The 18,628-nt window shown below is 44.0% G+C and overlaps 1 protein-coding gene across 1 annotated transcript in view; it reads left to right on the top strand.

Annotated features, from left to right (window-relative positions):
* klhl32 (kelch-like family member 32) overlaps positions 1–18,628 on the top strand; it is a 69,726-nt gene that overhangs the window by 663 nt on the left and 50,435 nt on the right. The window contains exons 2-3 of the mRNA XM_079502925.1: positions 4,966–5,054; positions 12,422–12,602. Coding sequence (XP_079359051.1) covers positions 4,966–5,054; positions 12,422–12,602 — 270 coding nt within the window. The remainder of the gene's footprint in view (positions 1–4,965; positions 5,055–12,421; positions 12,603–18,628) is intronic.

The raw sequence follows: 18,628 nt of genomic DNA, 5'->3' as shown, positions 1-18,628 counted from the left end.
CTGCCATAAAAACAGGACTTGTTCAACAGAGCACAACACATTCTTAAGAGGTGCGTAGCTGTATAGGACATTTATTTTAGAGAAATATAAAACCATCCTTCTGTAGGCATAACGTGTTAAAATGTGTGGTTATTTATTTGTGTAGTAGAATGGTAGCGGTTTTTTGTTAGGACATTATGTCTGTGTTGTTGCATGCAATGCAACATGAGCTGACAACAAACTATAGGTGATATTTTATGGGGCTACGACATTATAGTTTATGGACTGAGGCGATGCGCTGTTGCTAGGAGACCCATTGACAGCTCGGTCGGTTGGAGATGTTAAAGTGATGTAGTGAATGATAGCCGACAGAGACCATTCCGTATATTGGCAAGCTGTCACCGTTAGCCTGGTTTATAGTGGCATGCTGGTGTGTTGCATGCACATATGCAGCATGACGAAAATAGCAGATCTAGCCTATATTATACAAGATCACAACGCGAGGCGTTGTGAGCTTATAGTCTTATAGATCTGCTATTTACTGAACACGCAACTGTAGCCTATACGTCTTACCGCAGTCAACTGAGGCTTTATAGCCTTCATGGTAGCCCCTTTCAGAACCCTTTTTTTTGTATTTTCCCAAATACAAAAAAGGGAGTTCCAATTCCGAAAGTAGCTATACACCTTCATAGCATGGCTATCCATGATTGCTACATTTCTCTATCCAGTCCACCTGTCGGGAAACATGCAGAGTGGATAGCCTATACCTACACATTGTTCAATGTTAAATCTCCTCCAATGTAAAAAATAATTATTTGGGAAATGGTCTAAACTCTGAAGTAACATGATTTGAATATGCAATTGCAAGGTACATCATTATGCCCTATAAGTCCATGTGGGCTGGGCACCTCTGGAGCAAGACACATAAAATAAATAATCTATCTAAATAAAGAATCTATCAGACCTACAGTAGTTGTATAAGCAATTAATTAGGCCTTAAAGGACCACTTCACCACTTTTCAACATCTCTTCATATAATTGGTCCTCACTAATGTTCATGATAAAACACCACCATTGTTTTCCTACTCAGTCTGTGTCTCATAGGAGGGCTTTGGGCAGTTCGGACACCCGTCCACCAGTGACATCATCATTAGGCAGATTTATTTTTAAACAAGAATTGTTTTAAAATGTATTTAGATTTTTATTATCGTGAGAACGATGGCTTCAACTTTTGCATTGCAACTTTTCAGGAAAAGAAAGCCTGCAGTTTCTATTAGCTTGGATTCACCATTGATGATGTCACTGGTGGACGGGTTTCTGAACTGCCCACAGCCTTCCTATGAGACACAGACTGAGTAGGAAAAATTAGTGGTATTTTATCATGCACATTAGTGAGGACCAATTATAGGAAGAGAAGTTGAAAAGTGGTGAAGTGGTCCTTTAAATGACAAATGTTCAAGCATTCTTTAGATTACTTCAGAGAGTTTTCCCACACACTTATTTTATAATAGCCAATTTAACATTGAGGTGCACAAGGTTGTTTAGGTTACCTTGTATGCACTACAATAGGCACATTATAGTTCTTAAATGTTTTAATCAAAGACACCATAAGCCATAACTGAGTGTAATATAAAAATCACACCTGTGTGAACTGAGTGGTGCAACTCCCCTCTCCCCCTGCCTCTCTCTCTCCCTCTCCCTCTCTCTCTCTCTGTAATTAGCACTAGGCAACAGTGCAACACTTTCTCTCTCTCTCTGTTTCTGGCACAACAGCGCCACTTTTGCCCCTACCTGTACTCATAGTCCCACACATAGCCACACACATAGGTTAACACGGACATTGCTGTTAAAATCGTGTGTGTGTGTGTGTGTGTGTGTGTGTGTGTGTGTGTGTGTGTGTGTGTGTGTGTGTGTGTGTGTGTGTGTGTGTGTGTGTGTGTGTGTGTGTGTGTGTGTGTGTGTGTGTGTGTGTGTGTGTGTGTGTGTGTGTGTGTGTGTGTGTGTGTGTGTGTGTGTGTGTGTGTGTGTGTGTGTGTGTCATAATGGCTGCTAAAAACTCAGCTTCCAGATCCCATCATGCACCTGTGCACAGCAGCGCCACTTTGTCACCTGTTGGTACCCTCCTAGACAGACAGACACAGGGAGCCTAAACATAGGGACACACATTGCTGTGGATTGGAGTGGCTTCACCACTCAAAAATGGACCCATTTTGTACTCAGGTTACAGACCTCCGGGTCCATTTGGAACGCCCCAGGAACCCTCTGTCCCTGGACCCCGCTTTGAGAACCACTGCAATCCACTCCATGTATGTTATCGTGAAGCCGAAACTACTGTGAAAGGAGGGAGCTATGCTTGTTGTAGTTCAAAATACAGACATATGTCAAACTGTTATTTTTCAGGATTCAAATTCATGAGCTTGTACATCTGCTACTTTTAATGCTTTTGTGTGATGTATAGTGTGATCATGTTAGGGTATTAATTTATGGGTGAAAAAAACTAGAATATGGAGATAACCGGTTTCTGTTCGACAGCAACGATATATAAAGTCAATAAATTATTGGCCACATTTGACTTACATAGGAGTTCGAAGCAGAGCTCAAGAGTTCAAGTAGAGCTGCACGATTCTTGCTCAAATGTGAATCTCGATTCTCATACAATTCTCATTTTTTTCCATAAGTCTGTAGTTGCTGAACATTACTACATTAACAATGTGGTAAATGTGTCTCTCTCTTGTAGCAAAAACATAAGCTTCACTAAAATGAATTGGACAGAAAACTAGTGCTGCACAATTAGCTAAAATTTAGAAATGAGATCACCTATAGGTGTCTGAATCTAGATCGCGATCTTTTTTCGATTTATCGTGCAGCACTACCTTCAAGTTCACTTTCTCCTCTCTCTCTCTCTCCCATGTGGCTGTCGCCTGCCCCTGCGGCCAAGCCGCCTGAAGGTCACTGTCTGACGGATGGATCGATAGCTATAGAGCTCCCTCAGGACCGCATTTACACACACACACACACACACACACACACACACACACACACACACACACACACACATAAGCACACGCACACAGCAGGCAGCAGTATGCCTGGCTAGATACCTTGTACACTGTCTGTAGTTAGACCTTTACAGTACTTGTACTACAAGTTCTCTAATCTCCAAATTAATCCTAAAGACCCTGGGGCCTCTCCATCGTCATGAGTGATAGGGTTTCAAACCGTGTGTTATCAGCAGCTTGGGATTCGGGGTGCCTCAAGGCTGACCTGTCTTTCAGTTTCAGTCTTGTTATGTCGGGTAATGTTACACAGCAGACTGGAGGGGGAGGGCTATCAGATTCAGGTGTGTGTATAGCACGTTATGTCAAGGTTGTTACTACATCAGAAGGACTCGAGTGCAATGCTGGATTGTGGATGGATTCCCAGCTTGATGCGAGAAGGGCTGAAATCCCTTCCTCTGAGTCTGATGCGGCTCCCTGGGGCTATATCTATCTATCTATCGCCATGTCTGTGTTCTGTATACTGTGGTGGTTGATTGTATCTTGAAAGTACATTTTGAAATTGGAAAGAAAATGCTGGATATATTATATACGTACATGTCTAATACATATATGTATTAGACATATAATGTATCACACAAAGAACCCTATGGGGATTACAATGCAAATCAAAAGTACATGAACCCGTGGACCCTCTACCAATATTGACGTCAGAATTTGGTGCTCTATACGAGTCCGGCATCCCGTGTTGAAGACCCAATATGGTTAGTCTAGAGAGGGTGGAGAAATAGTCTACAAAAACACTCCTTGGGCTAAAAACAGCCATATACAGTATACAAATGTGCTGACCTCATCACATTTGTGATGACAGCTATGGCCGTTTTCCTCCCAATGAGTGTTTTTTGTGCAAAACTAATGCTTGGAATGGATTCAGAATCATGAAAACCCCCTAGTTTCATATGTCACATGCTACTTAAAGAATGATGAAAATGTTGAATGTTTTGCCTTATATAGGATGTTAATGGTATGGTCACACATTATGCTAATAACTCAACTTGCTCAACGTGCAACTTTTAGCAACCAAGCTGAATCTCATCTGCTAAGCCTATAGATGACATTTGAATCATGAAAGTTTACATTAAACAACATTTCTGGGTCTAACATGGGACCTATGGGGGCTTCCAGAGTGACGAAGATTATGTGCATTGGCGTAGCGGTGACGAGGGTAAAAAAACACCACTATGTGGCTTTTGACACATTAGTTACATCACCGGTGCACACACACACACACACACACACACACACACACACACACACACACACAATGTACAGGAGGAGGACGCTGTCTGTCAGGCAGAGGCAAGCTGGTTAACCCAATTTGGGTGGGGACCCCTTGTGGTGTTTCATTATTATGTTATAATTTAGCTGTTGAAAAATAGCAGATCTACAAGCTCATAGCGCGGCACCGAGTGCCGCGCTATGAGCTTGTAGGTCTGCTATTTTTGAAAAATCGTGAAAATGTGCCTGAAATCTTTGAATATATATTGTTACAGAGCGAGTTTTTAACTCAAATCTTTGCTACTGGGAGGGTCCCTGGAACAACGTATTTTCAGATGGGGGTCGGCGGCCAATGTAATTTGGGGTCCTTGACATGAATATATTTGAGGGCCTGGGCCATGGCTCAGTGGTCCAGGCACCTTGGCTGGTAATCCAGTCTGGCAGTGTGCTGCGGGTTCGACTCCCGATCCCGACAGCCTTCACTGCATGTCTTCCCTCCATCTCTCTCCCCATTTCCTGTCAGCCTACTGTCTGTCCCTCCATAAAAAATATAAAATAAAGGCGAAAGCCACAAAAAAAACATTTAAAAAAATATATATATATATTATATATATATTTGAGAACCACTGACATAGAAACATGGGTTTTAGGATTTAGCCTAAATGGGTTAAATCATGAACGGATTGACTATAAAGCTGCTCTCTCCCACCAGGCTGATGCATGGGCCCAGTGTGCACACTACAGTACTACCCCACCACCTCCACCCTGCTCTCGGGGCATGCCTTCTGAACCCAGCCTCAGGTAAGCTGACCTGCTTCACCCATGTGCACTGTGTGGTAGTGTTGTTTTTGGCAGCGGATTTTGTCTCTTCAATAGTTTTCATTTAGTTTTAGTGTTAGTCTAGTTTTAGTCGACTAAATATAAGATTTTAGTTGACTAAATCTACAGTTGATTTAGTCGACTAAAATGTATTTTGGCGGCGGTGGCGGCGGTGATGTTTTCTTGCGATGGTTTCCGTCGCCATCGGTGTATGAATGTGTGTGTGAATGGGTGAATGTAATGCACAATCTATGTAAAGCACCTTGGATAAAGGAGCTATATGAATGCACCATTTACCATTTGGTGGGCCTTGATGCCGTCGTAATGACTGTTTTTACACTTGCTGAATATAGCCGATCTACAAGCTCACAACGAAGCAAGCTCACAACGCATTGTAGATCGATACTTTATTGATCCCGAAGGAAATTTGTTTTGTTCAACAGCTCCAGTGCAAAACATACATACAGAATAAAAAGAGCATGATGAACACAATGCATTACATCAGTAAATATAATGCAGTAGAAAAAGGCAATAGCTATAAGTTAAAAAAGGCATGAGTTAAAAGTACAACACCAAAAAAGCAAAGCAAATACGTTAACTGACCAACCCCCTCCCTCCTCGTCTCCCCTCCACGGCCCCCATTGATTCATTATATAGTCTAATGGCCCTTGGGATAAAGGAGTTCTTAAGTCTATCTGTGCTACATGTCTGGGATAAAAACCTGTTACTGAATTTGCTCTTCTGAGAATAAAGTGCTGTGTGCAGTGGGTGACTAACATCGTCCAGGATGGCTAGTGTCTTATAGCCAGAGTCCTCTTCTCTGCCATCACCGCCACAGAGTCAGGCTTGGTCCCTGTCCCCTTGGTCCCTGTCACCTTGGTCCCTGTCACCTTGGTCCCTGTCACCTTGCCTGCTCGCTTAATCAGTCTGACTAGTCTGGCTGTGTCCATCTGACTGGCGTTGGAGACCACTGACTGATAAAACATCTGCAGGAGCTTCCTGCAGATGTTGAAAGAGGCCAGTGTCCTCAGGAAATACATCCTACTAGTCTCTGACCCTTCTTATACAGACAGTTTGTGTTGACTGACCAGTCCAGCTTATGGTCAAGCTCCACGCCCAGGAACTTGTATGACTTGACCGCCTCGACCCCGATGGAAACGGGCTTAGGGGTGGGGCGGGCTCTCCAGAAGTCAATCACGATCTCCTTTGTTTTGGAGACATTGAGCTGAAGCCGGTTCAGGTGACTCCAGTCCACAAAGTCCTCAATCACTTTCCTGTACCCCCCCCTGAGCTTGTAGATCTGCTATTTTCAGCATGCAATCAAGTGTAAAATGACTTATACTGGATCTCTTGTCCACTAGTCCCTTCCTAACATTTTAGTCTAGTTTTTATTTGTTGACAATTGTCAGTATATTTAGTTTTAGTAATCATAGCTTAGTTGTCTCCACCAGGCCGAAGGCATGGGGAGAGAGTATGTTTTGCACTCCGTCCGTGTGTGTGTGTGTCCGTGTGTGTGTCCGTCCGTCCGTCCTTCCGTCCGTCTGTTACCAGCTAATCTCCGGCACCGTTAACCCGGTCGATGCCAAACTTTGCACACACACTCCCTGGATGCCAACGATGAACCACTGCCCCACATTTTCCAGAACGGCCTGTTATAGCGCCACCATGAGGCAGCTTTTCACAGTTTTTACCTAAAACTGCACCGATCTGCGTGAAACGTTGCATGCACACTCCCTAGAGGCCAAGGACAAACCGTTGACCTGCATTTTCCGCATCTGCCTTTTATAGTGCCACCAGGCACTATAAAAGGCTGACTTTTGTAAAACACATTTTTTGATATTACTCCTCCAGATTCTGTCCAAAAATCTCATAAATCGTTACACACTATCTCTATGGTCATGTGCTCAAGTCGGATCTGTCCGATATTTCATATTCCATCCTAATTGGCTATAATTAGCTTTCACAGTTTGCAAGATTGCCCTGTTTTGAACAAAAGCCTCAAATCATGAACGCAGCATGCAATTTACGTGAAATCTTTCACACATTTTCTTACTAGGCTGAGGAATATATCCCACCCTTTTCACATTGGCCTGTTATAGCGCCACCAACATGTTGATTTTTTGGAACAAAATGCCTCAAAAACGTAGTTGACGAACATTTTTCGTCTTAGTTTTAATCGACGAAATCAACAATGCTGTGTGGTCCTCAAACAGTCTTCATTTCATGGATCGTCCATAACTCTCAGAGTTACCTGTAAAGCGTCCATTTGATACTCCGATGAAGGCCTGACTGCATGAGTAGCCGAAACAACTCTTGTTTGTCTGAGATCACTGCTGCAGTATACTCATTTAGGACTGGCCTGATTCTAAAAACGCCTTCTAAATCCTGAACTATGTTTTATGAACATTTTCAAATATTAATTCAAAAATTACAAAAATGTTATGCTGCTAATATACTGTACACAGCATTTCCGTCCTGAATGGGTCAAAAATAATTACCTTGTGAGTGCTGACTGTTTCTATCAACCCTCAAGAAACCATGAGGGTCCTTGGACCCCAATTTTGAGAACCACTGCAGATTGTTGCAAATCAATGTTTTATGTCTAAAATATGTACACAGCATGTATAGCACATTACACCCCCCCCCCCCCCCACACACACACACACAGAGCCAGCGCAGTGAGCATACCATCCATTTAACAGTGTTGCTCAGAGATGTGTGGCACACCCATATGTGGCCGACAGAAATGCACCAAGTCAAATTCCTTGTACGGGAAAATCTGCGGCAATAAATTGATTCTGATCCTCGCTCACTCCCCTCCCTCTCATTTCTCATGCTCTCTCTTTCTCTCTCTCTTTCTTTCTTTCTTTCTTTCTTTCTCTCTCTCTCTCTCTCTCTGACTCATTAAATTCAGTCAATTTTGCAATTAGCTTCATCCTTAGCCCGCCATCTCTGCCTCTTGGCTCCTTCTCCTTTGATATAGTCCATCCACCAAACACACTCTGACTCATCACTCCTGCACCCCCATCTCTGAAAGACACCCCCCCCCCCCAACACACACACACACACACACACACACACACACACACACACACACACACACACACACACACACACACACACACACACACACAATAGCACCTAAAGTGACAGACAGTGAAAACATCAAGTGGACAGACTGCAGAGTCAGATGTAGCCTAGGCAGACAAACACGGTAGCAGTGTAGTGTCCATCTTGGATCCAACTATTAGCCACTCGGCTGGGCAAGGAATCACACAATGTAATCAGAATCATGGTAATTGTCACATCGCAGTTTATCACAAGTAAAAAGGTGGGTGAAATTCGTTTCACCCACTCAGAAAGCCTTAGGTTAGGTTATTGGAGGCGTTTTTAGAATTAGCCTCTGGTTTAAATGGGTTAAGGAGACTAGAATTTAGAGTTACGTTGCAGCGCAATATGGGAAGAAGGAAATTGCGGGAGTTGACAGACTCCACTTCATGTTTCAGCTGTGTTTTTAAACCCAGTATTGTGCCCTGCACATGTAGTAATGGATGGGTTCGCGCGCGCGCACACTACACACACACACACACACACACACACACACACACACACACACACACACACACACACACACACACACACAGTCACTGGTTACTTTGAATCCGTGGTGGGACTGGGAAATAAATAATGCGCGGAAGAACTTGGCATCCGATTTGCCGATTTGTGGCGAATAGTACGTGTACTGCACACACACACACACACACACACACACACACACACACACACACACACACACACACACACACACACTCACTCGTGCACTTGTCAATTGAAGTCCCCCCGGCCCCGCGATGCGATACAAAAATCCTCCACAGTGTACTGTGAAGTTGTGAACCCGTGGCACTGATGCGAGGTCCATGTTGTACGGCAGCTGCTTTAGCTGCGTTCACCAAGCGTAGTTGTGTGGCGTTTGCCGTGCGATAGGCGAGAGATGTCTTTTTCTGGTTGCCGGCATGTTGTTGCTGGCGGTGGCCGTCATGGGTCCTTATTAGTGTAGTCTAGTCAACACGACGTGGTGAAGGGGGCTGAGGTAGCATGAGCTGGTGTGGAGCAGAGGCAGCGAGGTTGGACATTGAGGGGTTGGAAATCATCCCGGTCGCGTGGTTCATGTAAAGCGTGTGTCACTGTGAAGGCTGTAGACTACAATGCGCCATTGGACTGGCCCCATGAAGGGAACGGAGTTGGCGTAACTCGGCAAAGTGGTGACGATTTTGACGTAGGCTGGTGGTCTTGCGCAAGAATGTGTTCTTTCATAGAAATGGGTATTGTTGCGAACGAAGTGATTGCGAACGAAGTGAGCACTAACTATAGAAGCTGGCCAAAACTGTCTGTCTGTCTATCTGTCTGTGTGTCTGTCTGTCACGCTGTAACACCACCCGCCCGCCACCAGAGGGCAACTGAAATTGGAACATACAGAGGTGTGTGTGTGTGTGTGTGTGTGTGTGTGTGTGTGTGTGTGTGTGTGTGTGTGTGTGTGTGTGTGTGTGTGTGTGTGTGTGTGTGTGTGTGTGTGTGTGTGTGTGTGTGTGTGTGTGTGTGTGTGTGTGTGTGTGTGTGTGTGTGTCAGACTGCCACAACAGCTTAGTTCGCTTCCCGCGTTTACGCGTCTTACTTGTACTGTAAATATGACAGTTGCATGGATGCAAAGTAGTGCGTGATGTCTGGACAGGCATGCTGTTGGTGTTGTGCATGGTGAGATGTGTGCAAATGGTGTGGTTTGGTAGGAGAAGGCGGACAAAGGATGGGGTGTTGCGCTGGCTATTAATGTGGCAGGATGGGTGTTTTATGTTATTTAGGAGACATGTGTTTTAACCTCTTATTTTATTTTTTCTTCACTTTTACTGAATTCAAATGTCCTTTTATATAATTTGCTTAATGTTTTATGTAAAGCACATTGAATTGCCTTGTTGTTGAGAAATGTGCCATACAACTAAATGTGCCTCGCCTTGTCTAGTAGTGCCCGGAATAGGTACTATTTTGTAGCGAATCTACTTGACAGACAGGCAGGCAGCCAGGAAGACAGATCCAGTCAGACAGACAGGCAGGCAGGCAGGAAGTCAGATCCAGTCAGACAGACAGGCAGGCAGCCAGGAAGACAGATCCAGTCAGACAGACAGGCAGGCAGGCAGGAAGTCAGATCCAGTCAGACAGACAGGCAGGCAGCCAGGAAGACAGATCCAGTCAGACAGACAGGCAGGCAGGCAGGAAGTCAGATCCAGTCAGACAGACAGGCAGGCAGCCAGGAAGACAGATCCAGTTAGACAGACAGGCAGGCAGCCAGGAAGACAGATCCAGTCAGACAGACAGGCAGGCAGCCAGGAAGACAGATCCAGTCAGACAGACAGGCAGGCAGCCAGGAACACAGATCCAGTCAGACAGACAGACAGGCAGCCAGGAAGACAGATCCAGTCAGACAGACAGGCAGGCAGCCAGGAAGACAGATCTAGTCAGACAGACAGGCAGGCAGCCAGGAAGACAGATCCAGACAGACAGACAGACAGACAGGCAGCCAGGAAGACAGATCCAGTCCGACAGGGCGCCCCCTAGCCAAGTGGTCCAGGCGCATGCCACATATAGGCTTTGGCGGCTGGCCTCAGTGCGTCACGTGTTCGAGTCCCATCATTGATGACCTTTAATTGCTGCATGTCTCTCCCCTTCTCTCTCTACTGTAGCTCTTTCCTGTCCATCTTCACTTGATACATTTGGCCTGGCTCCAGCCCTGAATCGCTACCATTAAACAAAATATTTCCTGACGTTTCAGGTCTGGTGACTCTGCCTACGGCGGCGTCAGTCTCGATCGAAATTCTGATTGCAGCAGCTGATTATCCATCAGCCCCGTCACTCGAGAGCGTCAAACAACAAACATGGCTGCCCCCACTGCAGTGACTCGCGACCGTATCAATCTGGCTATTAAATCGACCTATGATAAACAGTTTCTTTACAGAAACGACAGGTTTTATAAACATCATCATCCGACATATTTTACCACTTTTGTTTACATGCTAGTAGCGCTCATTGACTGTGTTTGTTTGGTTAGCAACCAGGTTAGCCATAGCCACATGATTGACAACAACGTCATCTGATTGGTTGGTATGAACCAATCGCCGAAGACTGACGCTTTGACAACTCCCATTCCAGAAACTGCTGCCGTGGGGAGGGCTTTCAGTCTGAATAATGTGTGAAACGAAATGAAAATTCAGACTGAGTGTCAGGCTACTTGATACTATCAATAAAGGCAGAAAAGCAAAAAAAGAAAAAGATCCAGTTAGACAGACAGACAGGCAGGCAGCCAGGAAGACAGATCCAGTTAAACAGACAGGCAGCCAGGAAGACAGATCCAGTTAGACAGACAGGCAGGCAGCCAGGAAGACAGATCCAGTTAGACAGACAGGCAGGCAGCCAGGAAGACAGATCCAGTCAGACAGACAGGCAGGCAGCCAGGAAGACAGATCCAGTTAGACAGACAGGCAGGCAGCCAGGAACACAGATCCAGTTAGACAGACAGGCAGGCAGCCAGGAAGACAGATCCAGACAGACAGGCAGGCAGCCAGGAAGACAGATCCAGTTAGACAGACAGACAGGCAGGCAGCCAGGAAGACAGATCCAGTTAGACAGACAGACAGGCAGGCAGCCAGGAAGACAGATCCAGTCAGACAGATGAAGAAGAGATGGCTCCCAGGCTTACTTATACTGACGCTTCTTGTCCTTGTTTGGCAGTACTGTTGAAGTACTGTGCTTAACTAAAACATTTTGGTATTTGTACTTTACTTGAGTATTTCCAATTTCCAATACTGTCCATGTGTAGCAGTGGGGAGATGCTGACAGACTTACTGTACCCAGACATACGCGTCAAGAGGCGGCAAGATGCCGCCTCCACCTAATCCACCTAACTGGTGGATGGAAATGACGCTCGCGCGCGGCTGCAACTTGACGCGCCGGCAAAGCGTTTCTGTTTTTTTGCCGACGCGTCAAGTTGCAGCCACGCGCAGGCATCATTTCTTTCCACCAGCTGTTTAAAAACCCGGCTTTCTCGCCGCCTCTTGACGCGTATGTCTGGGTACACTGTCACTGATGCTGGTTGTCCTGTCCTGATGCTGGGGGAGATGCTGACAGGACAGAGACTTACGGTACTGACGCTGGTTTGTTCTTGTGTAGCAGTGCTGGGGGAGATGCTGACAGGACAGAGACTTACGGTACTGACGCTGGTTTGTTCTTGTGTAGCAGTGCTGGGGAGATGCTGATAGGACAGAGACTTACGGTACTGACGCTGGTTTGTTCTTGTGTAGCAGTGCTGGGGAGATGCTGACAGGACAGAGACTCTGCCAGTCTAAATCCCACCAGGACGCCGTCCTCTCCGCCCTCAACCAGCAGAGGAAGGACGGCCTTCTCTGCGATGTCACGCTGGTCGCAGGCGAGAACAAGTTCCACGCCCACAAAGCCGTCTTGGCGGCGTGCAGCGATTACTTCCGGGTGAGTTGAACCGCATGTAACAACATTTTTTTTGCCCATTTGCTTTGGGTATTAATTGGAATAGGATTTTTAAAAAAAACCTTTCCTATTCTAAAATATCTATTTTTGTTTATTTTTGCGTCCTGTATCTGTTGCGTTCTTATAACTCTATGGTTGTGTTCCGAGATATTTACAGCTATATCTGATTGACTGAGTCGTCTGGTAAGAGACAGTCACACCTTTGCTTTTTCTAGCTGTGATCAATGAAACTTACCATACAGTATATAACACCAAGAGCCAGTAATGACTTTATTAAGTTTATGGAGCTCTTGAATAAATTCCAGGTACAGAAGCTTTGACACATGAGCAACACAGATGTTTGGGGATGGCTGATGTCACTGCCGTGTTGACGATTGAAGTTTAGTTTTGATATTGTATTTATTTGAATTAACCTAAGTGAGTAATATTCGGTATAGTCTGTAAGCCATATGGCTGTGTTTGTTTATGCTCGTCTTTCTTGTGGCTGTGGACCTGCTGTGTAACCTAACTTGTGCCAGTTATTTCTTGTAAAAGAGACTCATGTCTCAAATTGTTTTACTGGTTAAATAAAAGGTTATAATGTTATCATGCAGGGATTTATTCAGAAGGCAATATGAAGAAGTCTGCACACTGTAACTTTGTAAAGCTCCCACTCAAGGCTTTATTATAGATTAACGTTTCGACACAGTCTTCATCAAACGTTAATCTATAATAAAGCCTTGACTCTGAACTTTACAAAGTTACAGTGTGCAGACTTCTATTTTTGATATTGTTTTTTATATTACCTTATTGTTGGTCCTGCACCGTCCAGTGGATTTGCCACTTCTATTATTTATTTATTCAGAAGGCACAGAACTGGAGGTCCCTGGATGCCAGAAATGGGTTAAGTTCACACCTAAGACACAGCTGTCTCCTCCGTGTGTCGCAAGCTCGCAATTCATTTCCAATGGGAGTCACATACAGTATGGTTTGACGAGACAACCTTGTTGCATGACGGGGGGCAGAAGTCAGCCATGCAACAAAGGTTGTCTCGTCAAACCACGTGACTCCCATTGGAAATGAATTGCGAGCTTGCGACACACGGAGGAGACAGGACACACAGAGGAGACAGCTGTGTCTTAGGTGTCCTGTGATGTGATGCAGACGTAAACATGTTGTCTAGCCTACTATAGGGTTCCACAGGCGGACAAAGTTGGCTTGCAGCCACTTTGTCCTTCTAATGGGTTCTGTTGCTTTCGATGGCAAACGTATACACTTTAATTCCAGAAATTTAACCTTATTCGTTGTGCAGAATGTAACACAGCAGCTTTTCGGCAATGTCGCTCGTTGGTCTCTATGGAGCCAAACGTAAAAGGTTTCCCCAGCCTAAAACCGGTTGTGACGTCTGTGGGCGTTCCTGTCTATCTCCGAGTCCGTGTCTATGTATATAGCTCACAGCTTGACAGTGATCAAACTCCCTCCTCCTTGTGACATTTACGTAGTACTGCACTGTCAGTATATTCATTGTGATGTTATATCTGTGTATTTTAAGTAAACGATGACAGAAATGACAAACAGGGAGGGAAACACAATAACAAACAATCACTAAATGAATGCAGATAAATGAAACGAAAATGCTCTTCTGTGGCCATGTCTCTTTATGTTCGAGAGAGCATACATACTGTACATACATATGTGGACAGTGGGGCTGCACGTCAAATAATAATAAAAACAATTAAAAAAAATCTTTATTGTCCAGAAGGATATTCATCTTCACTGGTGTTCAACACCCACAACACATAGTTGAAAACATTACACCAACAAGACAATACAAAAACATGAGATCCCCACTGTATACAGAACCATCCTATTGGTGGGGCAGTTTGTTAAATGCCGCGATGGCTGAGGGCACAACACTCTTACTAAACCAGACCTTTTTCCATGGCAAGGTTCTGTATCTTTGCCCTGATGGCATGAGGGTGAAAAAGCGATACAGGGGATGATCAGTGTCATGTGATATTGAAAGTGCTAGCCGTGTGATGGCCTTATTGTTCATATCAGAAAGTGTGGGTGTGGGAACACCACCCCCATATCATGTGGGGAAGCTTGCCATAACTCTACTGCGAGACATAATGTCTGAGTTGTATAGCAGTAATTGAGAATTCAGCGAGTAATGATCATTTTAATTGTGGTGCTCCAATAGATTAGAATATACGGTATATGTGGCATACGCACAGAGGTACAGTTATACAATAATGCTAAAAGGATAACAAAATGCCCTGAGGGCATGTTTCCAGTGTGGTCCCATGTATTCAATCAATCAAGACATAAAGACATACAATAATGCTATATAAGGAATCATCAATACTAGGAGCAATACAAGTAAGAATTTACAGGAAAAATCACACCTGTGTGAATTGAGGGGCTCTCTTATCATCATACGCCATCATGCATGTCATCTCAATCTCAACCAATGGCACATCTCCCACCCAATCACGCCAGCCAACCACAATTTGCATCCTCACTTCTGCCTTCAATGTTTGTGTTTACGCACCTTTTTGTCTTCAATGTTTGTGTTTACACAAATACTCAAAGCTGGGCATTAAAAAAAAATCACACCTGTGTGAACTGAGTGGTGTAAGGTATTATATAGCCTGATCAGCTGTGGTCTGACGTAATGTCTGACGTAATGAAATCACACCCGTGTGAACTGAGTGACCATAGCAACCATGCTCATTTTTTTGGTACGAACAAACACGTGGACACGTGGACACGTAAACTAACAAAGCCAGGTGTTGGAGTGGTTTACACCACTCAAAAAGTGCGTGGTCATATATTTTGGCAAGCTAGAAGAGTTGTCTAGGTCCATGGCTCTTTCCACAAAATATGGCAGCCGCGATGATGACTCATCGCTCCAATGAACAGCAGCGGCCAATGACTGAGGTATCTTACTCTCATCCAACCAGCACCGTGTCAAAAGAAGATAGGCACACACACACAAATCCTGGCAAAGGCCATGGGGACTGATGAGTTGTGGTTTTGGAACACAGAGCAGATTAGGAAGTGGAAACTGTATTAATCCCATGCTTGAAAACCAGAGACAGATTACAGTCCAAGTTCCACATGGGAATCAGGGATTATTCCTGGTGTGTGTGTGTGTGTGTGTACAGTATGTGTCTGCAGCGTTGAAAAGTAATTGAGTAAATGTACTCAAGTAAGGTACAATTTTGAGGTACTTTTACTTTACTCGAGTATAGACCAATTATATTTTTTACAAACATGAGACTGGTCACACGGGTGACTGTTTCATGTAATCAATTCCCAACAGATCTCCAAACCTGTTGCTTTGGGGAGCGCTGGTTTCAGTTCATTCAACCTCCTCTTGTGTGTTGGCTAGTGAGGTGCACCCTAGGAGACAGTTACAATTCATTGCGCAACAGTATTGCACGCAGAGAACATCTGATATACAAGCTCACATCGCATCGCGGATGCGACTGTTGTGAGCGTAGAGGTCTGCGTGCGTGACACCAACGCGGGACGGAGCATAAATTATATTCGATGGGCTGCAGGTGTGCGTGCAGCCATGCACAAACGGGCTCTGCTGCTGTGATCATGAGCACACCTCCCATTCTTATGACAGCGAACGTAGGTGTGTTTTTGAGGACCACTGCTTTGAATTGCTATTATTGTTCACACACAACAGAAACCAAGGATTATATATTTCAAGAGTGAGAGAATGCAATAAAAATCCTAATTATTCTTCCTCCACACCAGGAGAAAAACAGCATCTCAAAATTTGTTGGTGCATTTTTGACATGTGAGTGCAGTTAGAACTTTCTATTGCATCTTATGAGAGGTGAGGTTCTTGTGCTGCCGGCCTGCGTGCGCATGCTGGTGCTTATCAGTGTGATGTCGTCTGATAAGGCGTCTATCAATTTATCAATAGTATATACTTCACGACATCTCAGAGAAAGATATTGTGCTTTTTACTTCACTATAATTATTTGAAAATCTTACTTACTGTTTAGTTTACATTAATCGCATAAGCCATTTTTTTGTGACTTGTGCTTGTAGATCGGCTATATTTGAAACAAAGTTTGTCAAAATTTGAAATATTTGATAACTTTTACATTGTACTTTTAAGTATATTTTGATGCCGATAACTGGGGAAAAAAAGTCAGATGTTAACAACCCGAATGCCCAGGGTTATTTAATCCATTAAATCAGAGCGCCCAGCGATTTATAGTAGCGGAGCACATTTAGAGACGGACCAGGCGCTATCCCGGATGTAGCTGAAGTAGCTAGATGTAGCCAAAACACTCCCGATGCGACAACAACGGGAGGTATGATTAATTTGCGAGAAGATATCATATACAGGGTTAGAAAAAGGAAAACAATTTACAGTATAGAAAGAAGGGGCTGTGGTCACTGTGTTCATTGTTTTTAATATTGTTAAGAACAGATTCATAACTGGAGTAATTTTCTATCATGTCCTATGACAAGTCATGTATACATGTGAATGACAATGTTTCAAATTCAACAACATTTAGGACAATGAAAATGCCATGGTGATTCATCTTCATCCCATGTACAGGCTGTACAGCAGCTTGCAGTCTGTTCCATAGCTGGTTTGCCTGGGGGGGAAAAACAACACCATTGCTAATTAGTTATGTAACTTTTGCAATTTGTGGGGATTAGCATAACATTGGTCATGATAAAACCATACCAGCTATCACTGCACCGAGTAGCCAACGTTATGCAGCGTTTTGTATAGTAGGCTACTTCACAGCTTTTAAGAACTCCAAAACTGCAGAATGTTGACATATCGTGCTCTAACAACGGGAGGTATGATTAATTTGCGACTAGCGACGGGACTGCGATGGGCAGTCTAACACATAGGCTCTTTCTCAATTCTATTTTTAACCCTACCCCTCATCCCTTGCCCCTTCCCATTGACCCTACATAATGAGTGTCAAGGGGTAGGTTGATAAATCATCCCCCTAGGAATTGGAACGTCCCTAAGTGTCAAGGACCGCCAGTGTGACATGCATTAGTCCATGGACTCCCATTTGATGGCATTTCTGTTTCTGGGACCCCCAATTTATATTGTAAAATCAATGTTAATTTAACTCTGAGAGTGTACAAATTATTGTACAAACTATCATTTAGCTGGGGACCCCCTGGAACTCCCTCATGGACCCCTGGGTCCCCCCTGGTCCCCATAACCCACTTTGGGAACCACTGCTATAAGCTATAGATCGGCTATTTTGGGAGAAGAGATGGAGCGTAAATATAACATTGCTGTGGTTATGATGATGAAATAAATATATTGTAATTGTCTCATTTTGGTAGCCCACCAGAATGTAATTCAGCTAGATATAGCTCATTCTGACACCTGCTCAACAGTTGTACCTGATTGATAGATTATTATTGTATTAACAGTTTGTATAGTATGGGTCCAGTTCAAAAAAGATATCATATACAGGGTTAGAAAAAGGAAAACAATTGACAGTATAGAAAGAAGGGGCTGTGGTCACTGTGTTCATTGTTTTTAATATTGTTAAGAACAGATTCATAACTGGAGTAATTTTCTATCATGTCCTATGACAAGTCATGTATACATATGAATGACAATGTTTCAAATTCAATGAAACAATAATGAAAATGCCATCGTGATTCATCTTCATTCCATGTACAGGCTGTACAGCAGCTTGCAGTCTGTTCCATAGCTGGTTTGCCTGGGGGGGGAAAACAACACCATTGCTAATTAGTTATGTAACTTTTGCAACTTGTAGGGATAAGCCTATCTCACAGAATTTTCCCGCCCCCCTTAATACGCCCCCCTTTTGGGGTTAGTGGTGATAGCGTGACGTCACTCCATAGACGCTACATGTTAACAGAGGTAATTTAAGAAGTCTACAACTTTTGTTTTCTCAAGGTAAGGTTTGTTCTATCTGTTCGAGCTGATTTACCATCTTGTTTGCTTCATAATAATATTGGTCTGTCACATTTTTACATTAGAAAATGTA

This window comes from Electrona antarctica, assembly GCF_951216825.1.
Source record: "Electrona antarctica genome assembly, chromosome: 6".
Classification (NCBI taxonomy): Eukaryota; Metazoa; Chordata; class Actinopteri; order Myctophiformes; family Myctophidae; genus Electrona; species Electrona antarctica.
This window is presented reverse-complemented; position numbering and strand designations above follow the sequence as displayed.